General features: G+C 36.6%; 3 protein-coding genes across 3 annotated transcripts; all 3 read right to left on the bottom strand.

Annotated features, from left to right (window-relative positions):
- Positions 1 to 917: 917 nt before the first annotated feature.
- Positions 918 to 3,312, bottom strand: LOC109163680 (purine-uracil permease NCS1). Its single transcript, XM_019312439.1, has 2 exons — positions 2,638 to 3,312; positions 918 to 2,173 (listed from the first exon to the last, which is right to left on the bottom strand). The coding sequence occupies exons 1-2, from the start codon at positions 3,219 to 3,221 to the stop codon at positions 1,036 to 1,038; spliced, it is 1,722 nt and encodes a 573-aa protein (XP_019167984.1). The 5' UTR covers positions 3,222 to 3,312; the 3' UTR covers positions 918 to 1,035.
- An 8,140-nt stretch (positions 3,313 to 11,452) lies between these two features.
- LOC109163560 (uncharacterized mitochondrial protein AtMg00810-like) lies at positions 11,453 to 12,319 on the bottom strand. Its single transcript, XM_019312311.1, has one exon. The coding sequence runs from the start codon at positions 12,317 to 12,319 to the stop codon at positions 11,453 to 11,455; it is 867 nt and encodes a 288-aa protein (XP_019167856.1).
- Positions 12,320 to 13,691: 1,372 nt separating this feature from the next.
- On the bottom strand, positions 13,692 to 19,036 carry LOC109163559 (uncharacterized mitochondrial protein AtMg00810-like). Its single transcript, XM_019312309.1, has 2 exons — positions 18,868 to 19,036; positions 13,692 to 14,020 (listed from the first exon to the last, which is right to left on the bottom strand). Exons 1-2 carry the CDS (start codon positions 19,034 to 19,036, stop codon positions 13,692 to 13,694), a joined length of 498 nt encoding a protein of 165 aa, XP_019167854.1.
- Positions 19,037 to 20,849: the final 1,813 nt, after the last annotated feature.

Below are 20,849 nucleotides of genomic sequence, written 5' to 3'. Positions count from 1 at the left end.
GCGTTATGCTGTGCATAATTTGAACTATATATCCAGAATTTATGAACTATATATCTAGAATTAATAAACTATATATTCAGAATTAATGAACTATATATCCACACCGGTTACTGGTACTCTGTTTTGGCTTATGGCAGTTCGCTGCGTCTGTGTATTCAGAATGAATGAACTATATATTCAGAATTAGTGAACTATATATCCAGAATTAATGAACTATATATCCAGAATTAGTGAACTATATGTACATAATTAATGAACTATATATCCAGAATTAGTGAACTATATATCCACACCGGTTACTGGTACTCTATTTTGGTTTATGGCAGTTCGTTGCGTCTGTGTATTCAGAATTAATGAACTATATATTCAGAACTGATGAAATATAAATTTAGAATTAGTGAACTATATATCCATAAAATGTATAATACCTGAAGAAGTAGACCTTAGTTGACAATGGTGAGAAAAAAAAATTGATTGGTGGAGTTAAACGGTGCCACTAACGGCACCGTTACTCCACCATAGTGAAACGGCGTCGTTCGCAACCGTGTGCACCATGCATGATGCACACGGTTGCACAACATAACGGTTGGCCTTCAATGCATCAAAATGACATGTTTATAAGTCTAATTGCAACTTTATAATGTTTATGGCCTTAATTGACTTTATAGGTAAAATTTGAAGATTTATTTAACCCTTTTTTTTTTTTGTAAGAATTAAGGGTATTTTCGTTAAAAGCCCAAAACGTCAATTTGAAACGCTACAAATTGTAAGGTTTTAAATTTTGACGATTTGGAGCAAATTCGTTGCTTCAAACCGCCATTTATCAAACACAATTTTTAACATTTTGACCATGTCAAAATGCTGAAAATTGTGGCTCCGTTAAAATTTTTATCTGTCAATTACCAAACAAACACAGTAAGCAAAACCATGAACAAGGTTTCTTTTCTGTAAAGTGATACAATTCCAACAAGAAATAACCACAAGGAAATTTACAGTAAAAAGTAATAGAAAATTGAAAGTTGGAAACAATGAACACTATGGTGTATTGGGTAAAAGGGGCTCTATAGATTCTTGATTTCTATTTCTGCCACTCAAGAGTGACAAAATCCAATAAATAGCTCCAGCAGAAAAGAAGCTAAAGAACCAAGCATTGTTGTAAATTTCAGTGAACACCCTAGGAATGGACCTCAAAACCCCAACATTCTGCAAGAAGCCTGGAATCACAGGCAAAATCCCAATGACCAAAGCCAGGAATGCTGCAAAATTGTATCCATTGGAGTAATAGTATTCCCCTTTGGGATTCAAAGAGTATAGCTCCTTGATCTTTAAATCCATTCCCTTGATGAGATAATAATCTGTCAAAACTATGCCCCCAATAGGCCCCAAAAGAGCAGAATACCCCACCAGCCATGTGTACACAAAGCTCTCACTTGACTTGAGCAGCCTCCATGGCTGAAAAGCAATCCCAAGCAAAGCTGTCAACACTGCCCCTCTCCTGAAGGTGAATCTTGAAGGGCTAAGGTTAACCAAAGCGTTAGCGGGTGCGACAACGTTTGCAGCTATGTTTGTGGTGATTATGGCAAGGCTGATTCCAAGAATTGCAACAATCATAGTCCAGAACCCACCAATTTGTCCCAGGAGCTGAATGGGGCTGGAAATCACTTCCCCAAAGATCACTTTTGTTGAGGATGTCACTGCTAGACCTACAAATGTGAACAGCCCCATGAAAACTGGGAGACCAGCTTGCCCAATCACCTGATCTCTCTGGGATTTTGCATATCTTGTGAAATCAGGGATGTTCAGTGCTAAAGTTGCCCAGAAGCTAATGTTGGCTGTTAGGGAAGGGAAGAAAAGAGACCAAAACTGTGAAGATGTGAGCCTAGAGGACAAAGAAAGCATGTGGCCAAACCCACCAGCTTTCACATATGACCAAATGAGAAGGCAAGAAGTGAGTGCCATCAGTATTGGGGCTGAGTATTTCTCTACCTCTCTAATCCCATCAATCCCATTCCACACAAATCCCAACTGGGCTAACCAAAATGCAATAAAACATGCAAATTCAAGAGGAGAAGTGCCCAGCCATGTTAAAGGTTGAGAGAGTGATGATTCCTTTATGATTCTTGGTAAGAGCAGGAAAATGGCTTCCCCACCAATCCAAGTCTCAATCCCATACCTGTTAGATTAAAAAAGGCAATAGTGGTTTATTACTCACAAACTCTAATCATTCTGTTCAACAAAACTACTTAATAAATTCAGTTACACTAAGTAATTAAGGGTCAATTATATTAACATAGTTAGCTTAACAGTCTATTTTAACTTATTTCACAACTATTAGCTGTTTGACTTGATTAAACAACCAATATAACTATATAAGTGTTTTATTAATTAATTTTTTGTAACAGTTATTACTCCAAAATATCAAAATTCCAAAAAATTGCTCAGAACTGTTTTTTCAATCAGCTTTTTTAGAAAGTCATTTTGCATATAATAAGCTATCAACTCACACTATTTTACCAACCATCTTTCTACAATCAACTAGTACCATCAACTAGTCAAATCAATTAACACAATCAGCTAATACTACTTACCAAACACACCCAATACAAAATATATACTATCGGGAAAATCCAACATTACCATCCACATCCAACCAGTGCCCGCAGCAAGGTGGGGATGTGGGCCCCACGGATTCCGAAGGAGGACCGTGCCAGCACCGGAAAGGGAACGCCGTAGCGCGTGCCGGCGTGACCGGTGAGGACTAGCGCCACCATTGTGACCACATTGGCCACTACGACGGTGGCGATCCCTTGCCACCACGCCATGCCGAGATCGACTAGGCTGCCGGCGAGGTAATACGTCGGCACGCCGACAACCAGTCCAATCCACAGGCTGGCCATTTCCCAGCCGGAGAACGTCCGCTCCGCGGACGTCGTCGGCCGGAGGTCATCGTTGGCGAGAGTGGGATCTGGGTCAACGACGAGAGCATCGTCGGCAAATTGAGATGTGAACTGGGGAGGTTGACTTGATGGGGACGCCATGGGAGTAGTGGTGGGCTGACATGCTTTTTTGAAAGAACGGCGGGCTCCTTGTTCCGGTGTCGAAATCAATTTGGTAGGTGTAATGGTTTGGAAATGGCGTTTGGGTTTGGAGAAAATTGCAGGGATAGAGTCACGGTTGGGTTGATGAAGATGAAGATGGAAGCTGAGACATTTCGAGACCATGCTTCTTAAAAGAGATTCAGATTTGGGAAGATTCTATGGGATCAGTTCAGGCAATTAGAGATAGAAGATGAGTGGTCGCCTATCGCCATAATATTCTTGTTCAATAAATTAAAAATTTAGGAATAAGATATGTAGTATCAATGAGATTACTTTGATTTTATACTTGGCTTTGGATATGAAGCAATCTCTAGGCTTACAATCCAGTCACTGTGTTTAACAGTGAAAACCTTGGATACATCCATAACACCACCCAACTCCACCTGTCTATTTAAAATGGTAACAGAGATGTTATCACATTATATAGCAGTTGGTAATAAATACACTTGTGTGATACTATCTCAAAAATAATCGTGTGACGAGACAGATCAATATGAAAATGTTATATTACTTATAAGGAAAAATGTAATACGACAACAAATGAGATTACTTAATTATTAAAAAATATTAATTAATTAATTATTTTTAAAATATTCATAATTTCACCATCAAAATTTGTTCATATGACCACCTATTTAAAAGGGTAAGGAGATGTCATCACATTATATAGTAATTGGCAATTAACAAACTTGTGTGAGACTATCTCAAGCACAACCGTGAGACGAGTCAGGTCAATATGAAAATGTTATACTTATACTGAAAACTATAATATTAATTATGAATAAAATGTCTGTTACTTATATGGAAAAATGTAATACTTTGGATGACAAACATCAAAAGTATTACATTTTCCTTTATAAGTAATGTTGGCAAGTGTTTGTTACTCATAAGAAAAAAATATAATACTTTTAAGTAAAAATGTACGCCGTAATACTTTTAAATCAAAATATAAAAGTATTACATTTTTCTTTACACTTTCAATATAAGTAAGAAACATTTCATATCTTATTAATATTGTATCTACAAACTTAATTAGAGCCAACAAAGTTAGGCCACTAACGGGAACTAAAAAATGTTGGTGTAATTATTATGTATAAAAAATAAGTAGTACCCACTTGACCGAGTAATTAATGGGTCAAGAACCCGACCCGGACCACCAACAAACACCTGACCCGGTAACACTTAAGAGTCCAACGGGCAAAATGATTACTACACTCATTCAAGGCAGAAAAATAAGTGTTCGACTCCTCATTATAATGTAACTGTTACTTACCGTTAGGGACTTAGTTATAAGTAGAGGGTTCCTAGCTGAGCAGAGAGACGTTCTAATTCTGTACTGAAACACATAACAATACAACTTGTTACTCTTAGATTATATTCTCCGGTAACATATTTACCGTCACCACTTAATAATCTTATTAAATTAAATAAATTAGTAATTATAACAAAAAAAATACATATACATTTATTTAATTTACATTAGATGTCTACAATGCATTTATTCAAAAAAAAAATTATTCATTATCAAAAATTTAAAAAAAAATATTAGTTATATTGTTTTTATTTTCTACAATGTAAAGATTCCTTACCTTCAAATTTATTAATTTATTATATTAACTAGATTGTCCATTGTTTTCTTTTTGCACTATCTTGTAATTAAATATCAAAGTTATAATACAAACTAATGTTATATATTTATTTATCAAGTACTTTATTAATAACATTGAAAAAAAAAATAAAAAAATAACTTGAAGTCAAAGAGGGCATTCAAATAACCTAATAAATTGAAGTGGGAAACTTCCCCATAATATCTCTGGACTATATCACAGTTGTTCACTTTAAAGGAAAATCGTATATTTTTATTAAGATAATTTAAAATGATGTATAAAATTTTACTATCTTATCTAAATCTTATTCTTTAAATAAACTAGAAATTTCCTTATTCACAATAACTCATTAAACAATAATGGTTGAATCCAAAGTACCTTGAACATAATAGGTAAAGGACTGATATATTTTTATGCTGATAATAATATGTAAATGGTAATTAGACAATTATCTTACGTAACTACATTTAAAACTCATTATTAAAAATATCAATGTAGGGCAATAGAACACCGTGATACATTTGACGTATTGAAAAGATGTCGAGACTAGGATAATGTTGCAATTAATCTTGCAAATCCAAAAAATGAATAAATTTCAAAAATAGTCAACGTTGCCGCATCCATTGATCATGTATGCAAAATATTTATTGTGCATCCCAAGGCCGGATTTTTAGCTGTGCAAGCTGGGTTACCGCACAGGGCCCCAATTTTTAGAGGAGCCCCAAAGTTTAGAGGCCCAATATTTCATTTTTACCTAGCTAGTTTAGAAATAAAATCTAAACGTTTTCAATTAGCCTTAAAAAGGCTCCATGAAGAAATGGTAGGAATATGTGTTTATTGTATTTTAACTTAGAGGTTTAAGGTTTGAAACTTGCATGTTGCTCTAGCTTTGGACATTTCCTTATTTTTTTAAATTGTAATTTATGCCGTAATATTTTTTTTTTTTGGCCTTTTCTTTGCGCACAGTAACATTTTACCACCTTATTATTATTATTATTATTATTATTATTATTATTATTATTATTATTATTATTATTATTATTATTATTATTATTGTTATTATTATTAAAAAAATTACGGTATTAATTTTAAAGATTTTGATTTTGGTAAGGCCTCATTTATTTACCTGAATCGGGTCACAAAAATCTAAAAGTCAGTCCTGCCTTTAAATATATTAAAACTAATATAAATTTACAATTTATTTCATTTTCTAGACTCAACATGCTTGGATTAAAGGCAAAAGTAGCATCAAACCTTGACATCAAAGGTTTATGCACAAAGTGACAAACTATTTAACTGCATGCATTGTGGTGAAAATGTAGCGGTAGGTACTCCAAGGTTAGTATCAATTCAACAACAACAAAAATAAAAAATTATAAAAAACACACGCACACACACACAAAATCAAGTACTACACTTATTCATACTAATTCCAAAAAATATGAACATAAAAATGAACATATGTAAAATAGATGCGAAAATTGCTGATGAAACTGGACATATTGCGGCATCAGTATTCAGACTATACTTGTAGAGTCATTGTTATTACTATCAAATATACAAGTTATGGAACTAGAACAAGCGGTACTACTCATTAACCTTATATAAATATAATAAATATTAATATTTTGTTCAATACTTTCACATGAGAATCTACGACACATCTCACAACATGTAAAACATGTAAGGAAAAAATTATCACTACCAAATATCAATAGACGCTTGCAAGATCAAGAGTTCATAGTACAACTAAGATCCTAGTCGTATACACAACAAGGCAAATCCACAGCTTTCTACGCCATAATCTCATTGTATGGCGGGCACTGCCCTCTATGCTACCACCAGTAATCCTATTGCACAAGACACACTACCAATAAAAAAGAAAAGGACAAGTACTGAAGAAGATGACAATGACAATGTTACCCAAAAGTGAATTAAGAAGATTTAGAGAAATTCAAACCAAAAAGTAATATTTATTTAGACTATTATATCGTTTTTAGACTAATTTAGACTAGCATTTTTACAAACTTGCAAACATTTATTTTAATGACAATTATAATCTATCTCTCATATACTATCTTGCATTCAAATACTTTAAATTGTCTATTTAAATAAAAAAAATTCAACATTCAACAAATACTTTGGGCATTATCACATTCGCGCAATGCACATGAAAAAACTAATTTTTCGTATAAGTATTAAATTTGATATTGACCATGGCGCATGAACAAGGATCCGTGAAGCTGTCTAACACAAGTTTTTGCTAATTAAAAGGCAAAAAAATTTGTGTGATAAGTCGGGTAAATATGCAAATGTAATACTTATAACAGATGTAGTACTAAATAATAAATAAAATATTTATTACTTATACGAACAAATACAATACTTTCAAAAGAAAAATACAATACTTTTGAAAATTAAATTTGAGCATTACATGTAGAAATGTAACTATAACTATAATTAAAGAACTAAAAGAGCAATAAAATCTATTTTTAAATAATATGTATGTATAAGAAAGATTTTAGAATTAAATATTATTTTTTGAACTAAGCTAAGGAATTACACGAAGTTGTATAATTTTTCATGCATATTATATATTATTATTAGTTTTTTTACGCACTTTGCGTGAATGAGATAATGCCCAATGATTATTTTTAAATAAATATTTCAAAGTATAGGGGATTCATCATGCAATGAGATTATGATGTAGGAAGCTTTAGATTTGCATTGCTATGTATATGATTGCATGTGATTTTAGTTGTAATATGAATTCTTTATCTTACAAACACCTATTGATATTTAGTAGTGGTAGTTTTTCCCCTACATGTTTCATGTGTTGTGAGATGTGTGTTGTAGGTTATTATCATGTGGAAGTATTGAACAAAATATTAATATTTATTATATTTTGTATAAAATACATGTATTTAGTCGGGCTAATTATTTGACCAAAGTTTATATTAAATTTTATATTATATATATTTTTAATACATTTTAACATATTCAAAATATATGTTTAACAATTATGTCAACTCTAATTGGGATGAGGTTCGAACCTAAGACCTTTCTTATATAGATTGATGAGTATGTTCAGAATAATAAATCGTTAACGGAATATTCCGTTACAAAAGTTTATACTAACGGAATTTAGGGTTATTTAAGGGAAGAAAATAATATAATAGAGGGTAAATAAGGAAAATCATTAAAAAAATACTAAAAGCAAAATAATATGAACCATTCATTTTAAGAAACATGTACTACTGACATGTTTTTTTTTTTTTAGGTTCCAGTTAAGGGCTTAACATTATTGTCTCTTATTAGATTTGTAGATTACTGCTAATATATAATTTTGAAAAAAATGACATTTTTTGTTTTTGAGTTATATTATATTCTTAGTGTAGACTCAATTCCTTAGTAATTTGAGACGTAGGAGCCAGTGGTGTATTCAATCAAGATTTTTATAGATTTTCAAATAGTTTTAAAGTGATAGATTTTAAATGATTTTCATAAAATCTTTTTATACTTTTCTAAAAGTTTTTAGACTTTCATTAACTTTGTATGAGTCTATAAAAGTCTGTAAGGCAAACATTTATAAATTTTTTAAAAACTTTTTCACATTAAAAAGTCTATAAAAATTATTAAAATTTTAAATTGATTACACCATTACAAACATTTCATAACTTTTAATAATACATTATTTATAATTTGTTATTCTTCATAATGGGAGGAGAGAATTTTTTAAAATATATTTATAAGAGTCTTTTAACTTGGCTCCAAAACAGATAAATACATAAATGGATAAATTAATTTTATGCCTTCTCAATCACTCGAAAAAAAATAATCTTATCCCTAAGCTAGATTTACTTTCCTTAATATAATGGAATTAGTTTTCTAGATGACCCAAACTTTCTTAAGTCAAAGATTACACCAAACGGGTGAGAATTATTTTTTCACCTCTTAAATTCCCAAGAAAATTTGATCTTGCATATCAAACGCCCTCTAAATTCAAATTGTTAGCTTAGTGCAAGTGATAAAACTAGCACATATACCAATTCTAACTAAAAATATGAATTCATTAAACATTAGATGAGTCTGATAAGTATGGCAAAGAATTAATACCTTCCAAGATCTCTCGAGTATAGTGGTTCCGCCACCTATGGTCCTAAACTTTCAAATCAACCCTCTGGGATCCTCCATGTTTCAAAAATGACCTGCGTTAGTCCTGGCGTTAGTATTTGCCGTTTGAGCCGTGAAATGCGAGGACATTATAGACATTTCACATTTTTCTCACCCAAAACAATTCATTTCGCCTCTGCCCAATTCACTTTCTCAACGGGGTAATTTAATTAATTACTTCTCCAAATTCCTCCTCTTCGTGTTCTTGATTTTCTGCAGGTTCCATTCAGTTTCTTGCTAATTCTCCATCTTTTTCTTTTTGTTTTTTTTTTACAACCTCATTTTATCTGGATTTTGTGGTAGATGCAGTCGAGATGCCGACATAGGACTACTATGATTACATCATCGTCAAAGGTGGCACCGCCGGTTGTCCACTGGCAGCGACATTGTCGAAGAGATATAAAGTTCTAGTTCTTGAAAGAGTCAGCGTTCCGTTTGGAGATCCCAATTTGATGACCCAAGAGGGGTTTCTCGCCAACTTGTCAGAATTCGACACCTTTGATTCCCCTGCTCAGCCTTTCATCTCCGACAATGGAGACCCTAACGCACGCAGCCGCGTTCTCGGCGAAAGCAGCCCCATATATATAAACGCCGGTTTCTACAACAGAGCTGATGAGAAATTCTATGGAAACTCCGGGATTAACTGGGATTTAAGTCTTGTGAACTAGTCAACGAGTAGGTAGAGAGGGCCATCATGTTTTGGCCAGAGCTCAAGAGCTGGGAATCGACGGTGAGAAATGGGTTACTGGAAGCCTGAGTGAACCCGTACAATGGATTCTCGTTACACCATGGTATTGGCACCAAGATTGGCGCGTCCACCTTCGACAACTCCGGCCGCCGCCACACGTTCTTGGCACCAAGGGTTAGGTTGGGTGGGGTAATTTCGATTTTAGAAGGAGATGGTTCATAATGAATTGTTTTCGGTGAGAAAAATGTGAAATGTCTATAATGCCCTCGTATTTCACGGCTCAAACGGCAAAGACTAACGACAGGACTAAGTAAAGGCAGGTCATTTTTGAAACATGAAGGATCTCGGAGGATTGATTTGAAAGTTTAGGACCATAAATAGCAAAATCACTATACTTGAGGGACCTTGACTGATATTAACTCTTATAGCAAATTAACTAGTATAATATAAAAAATGTGCCAACAAGAAACAGTAGCAACATCTAGCTAGTTGTTGTTTGCAACAATAATAAATTTTTTCCATCATTCTTTATAGAAATGTCTGAAAATAAAAAGAAGAAATCAAAAGTATATGAGTATTAATGAAAGTTTTGAAATATATCATAAAATTTGATAGAAATAGATGAAAAGTTTGTTTGGTTTAGATAGAGAAAAAAAGGTTTGTAGATAAAATTGAAAAGTTTGGGGTTAGAGGGTTGGATTTCAACTATTTATATTTGTGAAAGAAAAATCTATAAAAATCCTATTATGATAGGATCTATAAAAGTTAATAAGTTTTTGAATACCAATAGACATTTAAAGACTTTATAAAAGTTTGAATCGAATACTAGTATACTTTTAAAGAAGTTTTAAAACTATGAATCGAATACCGGTAAACTTTTAAACAGTCTTTAAAAGTCTATATCAAATACCACAAAACTTTTAAAGTCTTTAAAAGTTTATAAAAGTCTGAATTGAATACACCCATGTAAATTTTATTCATCAATTTTTTCAAAGTGGCGTTTTTTAGTTTCTAACCAAAAAAAAAAAATTTGTTAGCTAAAATTTTTAAAATTCTAATTTTATAACGTTAATTTTGTCATTTAAACATCAATCTTGTTCTTACATGTTCTCTTATTGCTTGATCAATGTCATTTTCAGCTTGAGGAGTGCTCAACTCTGTCTAGTTGAGATCTAATAAAATGTATTAAACCTTTTCCAGATTTGCGGTCCCTTGTGTTAAAAAATATTGTGTATTGGGTAAGACTAGAGAATATATAGAAAGAATGTTGATACTTAAATGACAAAACTAACCTTATGAAATAAGTTTTAATTTGTTTGAAAATTTTCATAAGAGCTATTGTACCTGAAAGTCTCAAACTACCTTAGAAATGAGTCCATACATTCAAAGTAAAACTTAACAATCAAATGTGATATTTTTTTTTCCATATTTTTATCATACAAAATAATAAGGTTAGTACTTTGATTTGGTTTTGGATCTTGCAGCAACGTGACAGTTCATGCATCCATTATAATAATCGATTATTTTATGAATAATTAAAATCACTAATATTTAAGTGCATATTGTCAACTTCCATTGTTATCACTCACCAGAGGAAAAGGATTATTTAAAATTATATTTAATTTTTTTTTCTTACATCATAATGTGACGTTCAATTATTATATGTTAAATATTTGAAATTGACTTTCTTTTTTCTTCCCTTTCTATTTAGTCAGTGGAAATGAGTGAACAAAATATATATTTCATAATAAAGTGTTTTACATTTCCAGGAAAAAGAAGCAAAAATCAATGGTGCAGTTGGTATGTCAATAGTATAATTGTCGAGGATGAAAATGATGTTATAGTATATTATGTGCAATGAATTTCACCTCCTATAACTTCAATTTTTATTTATTATTTAAACGCGGTCCTGGAAGCGGTTTGGTGAAGATATTTGCGAGTTGGTCCTTGGTGGATACAAAGTTGACAATAAATTCCCCAGAAGCGACCTTATCCCGAACAAAATGAAAATCTATTTCAACGTGCTTAGTTCTGGCGTGAAATACTGGATTGGCACAAAGATAGGTGCCGCCAAGGTTATCGCACCACAGAGATGGCGGCTGTGCGGAGTGCAGCCCAAGTTCTCGAAGTAGTGAAACAACCCAGGTGACCGCAACCGAGGCATCGGCTAAGGCTTTATATTCTGCCTCAGTTGACGAGCGGGCCACTGTGCGCTGCTTCCGACAGAGCCAGGAGATGATGTTGTCTCCTAAGAACACTGCATACCTGCTGGTGCTCTTCCTGTCGTGTGGACATCCTGCCCAATCAAAGTCCGAGAAAGCATGAATGGCCGAGGAAGAAGAGGGGGAGAGACGCAAACCATAACGTAGAGTTCCCTTGACGTACCGCAACACCCGCTTCGCAAGGCCCCAGTGGTCGTTAGTAGGGGAATGCATAAACTGACAGAGGCGGTTGACAGCGTACCACAGATCCGGACGCGTGATCGTGAGATACTGTAGGGCGCCAACAATACGGCGGTACTGAGTCAGATTGTCATATGGCTGGGATGCGGAACTGTTAACGTGAGAAACCATGGCTGGTGTTGTGAGTGGCTTACAGTCTGACATACCAGCCTGATTTAAGATATCAACCATGTAACGTTTTTGCGAGAGGAGGCAACCACCATCAAGTGCCAGTGTCTCGATGCCAAGAAAGAATCCCGGAGTCCCGAGATCACGAATTTTGAAGGCCGCGGAGAGACGACGAAACATCATATCTAGTAGAGGTGTATCATTTTTTAGTCTTTTTTTTTTTTTTTCTTCTTGGTAATAGAACCACAAGTCTTGTGAATTTTTATGAAGTAGACTGTGCTTATGTACTAGACTTAAGGTTTGCCAAGAAGTAAACTAGTGATCTTTTCAATTGCACTTTTTTGAATTTTGCAGTATGTAAACTTATGTATTGATAACAGTTTTATTACCAAGAAGAAAAAAAAAATGATTTTGAGTCATTAATAACATCATTTTTATTGTCATTTAAACATATTTGTTGACGGATGACCAAAAAGGTGGTCATGTTACAATAATGCTAGGATCAATAGAGCTGTTTTGGAAAAAAAAAAAAAGAGACTAAAAGTGAAATGACACATATAAATCTAGAACCAAAAAAAAAAAAAAAAGACTTAACACTTAGAACTGAATTGATCAAAATGCTCTTGTATTTAATGTCATTTAAACGATTTTGTTGACAAATGATCAAAAATGATCATGCCACAATAATATTAGGACCAAAAGGGGATGCTTTTAAAAAAAATGACTAAAAGTGGACTGACACCTATAAATCTAAGTCAAAAAATGAAACTAACTCTACGAAAAAATATTTAATTTTTTTGAAATAAAAAATATTTAATTAGTATATTATTTCTTATAAAGTTATGTTAAAACTAATGTTGTAATTCTAGCTATTTGATATGTATCAAGACTATATATTTATCAGAGGGCAAATGTTGCATTCATGAGCAAATGTAATTAATAATAATAATAATAATAATAATAATAATAATAATAATAATAATAATAATAATAATAATAATAATAATAATAAAACATTCCAATTTTTTTTTTTTTTTTTTTTTTTTTACTACAATCTAACATATCCATAGTATCTGCTCAACAACAAGATGAGAAGAGAAATTCAGAATTAGATTAAACAGATAACTATTACAATACTAAAAGAGGTTTAAAAGACGTAAACCTCTCCTAACTATTACGCTAGACTAAACCACTTAACTAGGACCACATAAATAATTACATACTACAAAGGGAAATAATATAACATTATTGACACACCCCCTCAAGCTCAAGGTGGGTGTGCAACTACATTGAGCTTGCTACGCAGAGCTGTAAAACGCGGTCCTGGAAGCGGTTTGGTGAAGATATCTGCGAGTTGGTCCTTGGTGGATACAAAGTTGACAATAAATTCCCAATAAGCGACCTTATCCCGAACAAAATGAAAATCTATTTCAACGTGCTTAGTTCTTGTGTGAAATACTGGATTGGCACAGAGATAGGTGGTGCCAAGGTTATCGCACCATAGAGTTGGTGGCTGTGCGGAGTGCAGCCCAAGTTCTCGAAGTAGTGAAACAACTCAGGTGACCTCAGCCGAGACATCGGCTAAGGCTTTATATTCTGCCTCAGTTGACGAGCGGGCCACTGTGCGCTGCTTTCGAGAGAGCCAGGAGATGAGGTTGTCTCCTAAGAACACTGCATACCCGCTGGTGCTCTTCCTGTCGTGTGGACATCCTGCCCAATCAGAGTCCGAGAAAGCATGAATGGCCGAGGAAGAAGAGGGGGAGAGATACAAACCATAATGTAGAGTCCCCTTGACGTATCGCAACACCCGCTTAACAAGGCCCCAGTGGTCGTCAGTAGGGGAATGCATAAACTGACAGAGGCGGTTGACAGCGTACGACAAATCTGGAGTGGTTTGTTTCCAATCCAACAATTTGTCCAGAACTTCATCTCTCTCCCATTTTTCACTACTCTTCTCGCCCCTTTCTCAAGCAACGGGGCAGCAGCACAAATCCCTTTCCAAACATTGGAATCATGTCTTTTCCTTCTCATATTGGTGACATAAGCCCCATTCTTCATGTACTTTCTCGTAATTACCTAAGCCCATGTTTTATTCCCTTCTGTAAGTGTAAAATTATTTACACATTAAACTTATTGGCTATTTTATTTAGTAGTAGCTTTATTAGTTTTTAATTAAAGAATTTAATTAGAGTTATTAGTGTTAATTCTATTTTGGACCATGTGATATTTAAATGTGTGGATGGCATGCCTTGGAGAATGAAGTCTACGTATGAAGGCTTCAAAGAAATAAAAGAATGTGGCTGAGGTTATTCGAACTAGGAAAATGGCTACATTTAAGGATCACAAAATGAAGCACAACATCTGCTATAAAAGGGTGCTGTTCGAAAGAAGACATTGCTGAATTTGGAGATTAATATACTCAGCACACATCTGATTTGCAAAGCTTCCTATTTTAATATGTTTTATTATTTAATTCTTAAGAATATTTAATCTGTACTACATGATCAGTACGTGGTACTGCTGAAGCATCTGGTGAAGATTGTTCGGGCATTCGTGTGTCAGTCCTGGATAGGTGTTAGAAAGAGTGGTAGTGGTAAAGGCTGGAGGCCATTTGTATTTACGTCTTGTAATACTCCTTTTGGTGAACATCTATAGTGGATTGGGCAGACGTGGGTTGCCCCGCAGACGTAGGAGAAGGAACGAGCCACCTTGCACCGAATCGTTAGAAGTGGGGAATACAAGAACGAGGTTCGATTCAAAGAGAAAGATCAAGGTGAGAGTTTAGGTTCAACTGTAACACCCCCTAAAACCAAGCTATTTAAAGACTTAAAACATGCAGATAACTTAAATCAAAACACCAAACACAGCGGAAGACTGAAAGATAAGATGTATATAAAACGAGGAAACGGGGTGCTATGCCACGCTCACCCAAGGGTGAACGCACAGGCTAAATCTGCATTGTTTAAAATCTACAACCATCCAACAGAGTACTATGTCTATATTGGCTCACAGGCCACAAAACACAATGGGGAAACTATGCTAGCTGGCACTAGACCATGCACTCGTCTAAGCATCACCTGAAAGAAGCATATAAAACATGGGACGACGCCCGGTCAGCGAATAATGCTGGTAACCCACCAATACATCTGAAATATCATACATAGGTAAGATATAAGTTTGTAAAACCATTTTCGAAATGGAATATATATATATATATATATATATATATATATATATATATATATATATATATATATATATATATATATATATATATATAAGTCAAATACCAAGAGTAATAGTCAACACAAGACTCAACACTCTCAACAAGAATACGGGAACACATCCCAAGACTACAAAGAACAACAACGACTCACAAGAAGTCTCAAGGTACAATCTATCATCACACAATAGATTAATATCCGACATGCGTAACTCAAGGAATAAAGACACTGCACACGGTAACACATGCCAAGGCAACACATGCCTTTGTGACTACACACGTCACGAGAAGAGAACTCACAACAACGGCTACACAAGCCCTCGTGACATCACCCATCACGAGTTGATATGCATTCCTTATGCCCGGTTCCAACCTTATGGCTACCCCCAACCTTATGTCTAGTTCCAACCTTTACCTCCAGGACCCTGTACACTAAGTCCAACCTTTTCACTCCGAGGACTGTCGTCCCTTCTCCAACAGATCTCCAACAGAACCACCGATTTCATAGTACATGAGGGTACCAATCACACACACGGCAACACATGCCACCCAAGAAATACGTGAACCTTACACAAAGGTCACAACTCAATAATCACGTCATGGCCACCACGAGGACAACTGCAATACCTTGGTGACTAGTGTCCCATACCACTAATCGTGCAATCCAGGTAAAGCCACACACACATCACACCACAACAGGAATCAATCAACGGATCACAACGAAGATATGAAACCATACTCAATCAAGGAATGGATCACAGTCCAACAACAACAACGATGAATAACACAAGTTATCATCACCCATTAGGAAGGTACAAACAACACACACACTAGCATTTAAACACCGAACTAGCATGCTTATCAAACGGGTAAACCAAACGTAGTTCCGAAGAACACACAAGACTCATCACGGTTCAACGAAACACAAAGTTGAATACTTAGCACGATTCAAGACACCAAAACCTACATGGATTCCTACCATATAGTTCTAGACATACGAAACATCAAGAAGACGCTCAAATAGTTCCACAAAAGAACATCGGGAAGTCAAAAGACCAAATACCGAGTCAAAAGAATCACGGGGAACAAATCCCCCAACATCCATACAGCGTTTCCCGCGGGTGGACCCACGGGTAGGCTCCTACCCGCGGTTCCGCCCGCGCGTACATAACCCACAAGGCCCTTGTACCCCGCAGGTAGGCGGCGGGTAGACCCCCTGCCCGCCGTTCCACCCACGGGTACACCCTGTACCAAGATAAATCCCTTCAGGGATTTTCATCTCCAAACCCAAATTCAAGTCCAAAACATGCCAAATCTCACCAAATACAACAAAATGACTTGAATCAAAGGAATAGTCAAGCAATGGCATACAAGAACCCTAAACACAAGCTCTAGATATGCATTTTCACAAGACAATGCATAAACACTCACATTTCATAGCAAAACACATGTAGAATCCAAGAAATAATCACATAGGTAAGCAAAATAGATTCTGTAGAGCATGGGTTACCTCTTGTAGACCAAAAACCTTCACTTAACACCGCACCATATCAAAGCTCACCTTCCAAACCCACTTCAAGAACACACCAAAAGATCATAAAGATCCCATCTTTAAGAAAAGACACCTAAGAAAACACTAAAAACGCAAGATGAACATGGATCTTACCCTCCTAGATGCCCAAATGTATGAAAGGTAGAATCTTAGAGACAACTCTTGAAGTCTTAACAAAGCTTCAACTTGGCTTGGAAGAAAAGCTACCCACCTTTTTAGAGAGAAGATGGAGCTAGGATTTGGAAAATGTAAGGATAAAAATGAGGTGTTCTTACTAGGTTAGGTTATAATACTAACACAAGGTGAAAGGTCAAGAATACCCTTACTAATACGGAAAGGTGCAAGGAACAAGGGAACTCCTTACAAAGCTCAAGGTACAACTTTGACTATGGGGTTGACTAGTCAATTACTAGTCCCCGACTATTAAATTTCAGGAATTTAAGGAATTAAATTATAAATCGAAATAGGATTAATTAATTAATTAATCCCTTAACTGAATTTGGATTTCGGGGTGTCACATCAACAATTCAATGACCATGTTGATTAAGGAGAAGAGAATTGTAAACGAGGTTACAACTTAGGGAGTAAGGAATCAAAACGGGGTTTATGGAAGTTGAAAAGGATTTCCCCACAGAGGGTATCCGGGTTAAACTCAAGGAAAAATTTTATTAGGAAGGGAATCAAGATTTTCAAAGTCACAACTTAGAAAAGATGAGGTTGAAACATTGAACAGAGTTGAGTCAAGAAGGAAACAAGAATGGGGTTTGAAAAGATAGGAAGGATTTCTTGAAAAGGGGCAAGGGATTTGACGAGGGTAAGAGAAGAAAATCGGTTTCACGAGGTAAAAGGGTTCACGACTTCCGGCGAAACTTTGGCTTGACGATGATCACTACACTTGATGAACAGAAGGCTCTCTACCTTGAATCGGACGCGTCTTACTCTTAGACCTTGCTAGATTCCTTCATAAGCTGAAGTCACTGCTGCCTTGCACAAGATGATTTGGAATGAAACAAGAACAAGGTTTGGAAGAAAAGGATCACTTGGCAAAAAGGGTGATTGGATTTGTCTAGGGACAAGAAAAGGTTACAGAGGGTCAAGGGTGACTCTCGAACAAGCTGACACCTGAAGCTAACATGCAAGGAAGGGCACAAAGACAAAGGAAGGTGCAGCAAAAAGGGTACAAGAGCTTACTTCAACGGTTCCCACTTGCATTTGTCTCACGACTGCGGATCTTGCCTTGCCGAGGTCCCGACTTCGTACACAGGTCTTGGATGCTATCTCCACTTATTCCATTGTTGCTCCCACTTCGAGACTTTCTTCCCGACCGGGGCCTCACACTACTAACTGGTTCTAGGTCCGCTGGAGTCTTCTTCATAGTCCCGCACTCAAAGGACCGGTGACCCTTCTTGCCACAAGCAAAGCACTCAACCGGATTCCCAAGACAGTCCACGCCGGGGTGGGCACCTCTACACTTCTTGCAAACTGAGCGCCTTCCCTTAGCCTTGATCTTCTGGATTGGCCGGGGAGACTTACCTCTCTTAGAGCCATCTCTTTGAAAGCTTCCTATTGATTCGGCATCGGTAGCCATCAAACTCTTAACCACAGGTGCAAAACTTCCTTCATGCTTCTCCTTTCGCTTCTCCCAGATCCCTTTCTGAACTTTCTAAACTCGGTAGGGGCCGGTTGCACAAAGGTAGGCCTCCTTGACATGCGCAGGATATAACCGCTCACGTAACTTGACCTTCAGGTCTTCCCAACTGAACTCCGGATCTTGCCTACAAGCTGGACTTTCAAGCATCCACCACGAGTCCGCTCCTTGCCGAAGATAGAACGCAACTAACTCCACCTGACGATCCTCCGGGCAAACCACAGCTTCAAAGATCTTGTCAAACATCCGGATCCACTCGTCCAGCACAGCAGGATCTTCTTCACCGGCGAAGATCGGGGGACTAAGACTTGCGACTTGGCGCACTACGTCGCGATTCCCATTCTGAAGAGGGTGGTTGTTGTTGAGAAGGGCATTGCTCAGCTTCCGGGTGATCTGCGTCAGTTGATGAAGGCCTTGAGCTACCTGATCACTGGTGACTACTTCTGAAGACCTTGCACGACGTCTCGATGGTGCCATCCTTGACATCTACAGCAACAGCACGATGACGGAAGGAAACTTAAGACCCGCACCCTTACCTGGTGCCTTAACTAAAGAGAACCAAAGCTAACAGGAAAACAAAGCACAAGAAGCACAACAGAAGACAACAAGAAAGCAGAACAATCTAAAAGCAACACACAGCTCACCACGCGTCCTAAGAGTCCTAAGCCTAACACTTAGATTCTTAAGGTCACTTTAAGGTCTCAAACCACCCCCTAAAACCATGCTATTTAAAGCCTTAAAACATGCAGATATCTTAAACCAAAACACCAAACACAGCGGAAGACTGAAAGAGGAAATATATAAAACAAAGGAAACGGGGTGCTATGCCACGCTCACCCAAGGGTGAACGCACAGGCTAAATCTGCATTGATTAAAATCTACAACCATCCAACAGAGTACTAAGCCTAGATTGGTGCACAGGCCACAAAACATATAAGGGAAGCTATACTAGCTGGCACTAGATCGCGCACTCGTCTAAGCATCACATGAAAGAAGCATATAAAACATGGGATGACGCCCGGTCAGCGAATAATGCTGGTAACCCACCAATACATGTGAAATATCATACATAGATAAGATATAAGTTTGTAAAGCCATTTTCAAAACGAAATACATATATATAAGTCAAAAACCAAGAGTAATAGTCAACACAAGACTCAACACTCTCAACAAGAACACGGGAACACATCCCAAGACCACAAGGAACAACAACGACTCACAAGAAGTCTCAAGGCATAATCTATCATCACACAATAGATTAATACACGACACGCATAACTCAAGGAATAAAGGCACAACAAACGGCAACATATGCCAAGGCAACACATGCCTTTGTGACTACACATGTCACAAGAAGAGAACTCACAACAACGGCTACACAAGCCCTCGTGACATCACCCATCACGAGTTAATATGCCTTCCTTATGCCCGGTTCCAGCCTTATGGCTACCCCCAACCTTATATCTTCTTCCAACCATTACCTCCAGGACCCTGTACAACCAAGTCCAACCTTTTCCCTCCGAGGACCGTCGTCCCCATCCGCCAACAAACCGCCAACATAACCTCCGATTTCATAGTACACGAGGGTATCGATCACACACACGGCAACAGATGCCTCGGCAACACATGCCTCCCAAGAAATACGTGAACCTGACACACTGGTCACAACTGTAACACCCCGACATTTTAAAACTTTTGAAACTAAAATAATAGAGGTAAATCCTCATTAAATCCCAAAACATAACATAAGAGTACAGGGTGCTATGCCACACCCGGGCTAGAGAACTCAGGTGCACCGGCTAATTAACTAATATCCTTGATAATGTCAACACATAAGCATGGCACGCAGGCCGAAAGGGAAGACTATCTACTCTATGCTCCAGGTCTCTAGCGCGCTCCAGTGTCTACTCATCTGTGCCTGAAAGACAAATATATCTGTTCAGCGAGAGATGCTGGTAACCCACTCCAACGCGTTGAAATATATTTTATGTATATATATATATACGAAAACCATTTTGAAACAGGAAGATATATACTTAAGAGACACTAGTTTTAAAATCAAGAATAGACTCGACAGATAGGGATAAGCATATTCAATAGTTATAGTCAAGCATATAAGGATACTAGCATATATCCTATGGTCACAAATTCACTTCATCTTATTCACGTCATCATTCGATTCGTATCTCATCACACAAGCATACTTTGGTGGTGCCACAGGACCAATCGCATGCCCATACATGAGGGTCAGCGCATATAGCTCTGACACGGCCCCACAGCACCCTTCCTC

The sequence above is a fragment of the Ipomoea nil genome, unplaced genomic scaffold, assembly GCF_001879475.1.
Source record: "Ipomoea nil cultivar Tokyo-kokei standard unplaced genomic scaffold, Asagao_1.1 scaffold3030, whole genome shotgun sequence".
Classification (NCBI taxonomy): Eukaryota; Viridiplantae; Streptophyta; class Magnoliopsida; order Solanales; family Convolvulaceae; genus Ipomoea; species Ipomoea nil.
This window is presented reverse-complemented; position numbering and strand designations above follow the sequence as displayed.

Coding starts and splice junctions, on each gene's coding strand:
- LOC109163680 (XM_019312439.1), bottom strand. CDS start 3,221: ATGGTCTCGAAATGTCTCAGCTTCCATCTTCATCTTCATCAACCCAAC. Junction 2,174..2,637: donor GCACTGGTTGGATGTGGATG/GTAATGTTGGAT, acceptor TTAATCTAACAG/GTATGGGATTGAGACTTGGA.
- LOC109163560 (XM_019312311.1), bottom strand. CDS start 12,319: ATGATGTTTCGTCGTCTCTCCGCGGCCTTCAAAATTCGTGATCTCGGG.
- LOC109163559 (XM_019312309.1), bottom strand. CDS start 19,036: ATGGCACCATCGAGACGTCGTGCAAGGTCTTCAGAAGTAGTCACCAGT. Junction 14,021..18,867: donor CGTAGTGCGCCAAGTCGCAA/GTCTTAGTCCCC, acceptor AAACCACTCCAG/ATTTGTCGTACGCTGTCAAC.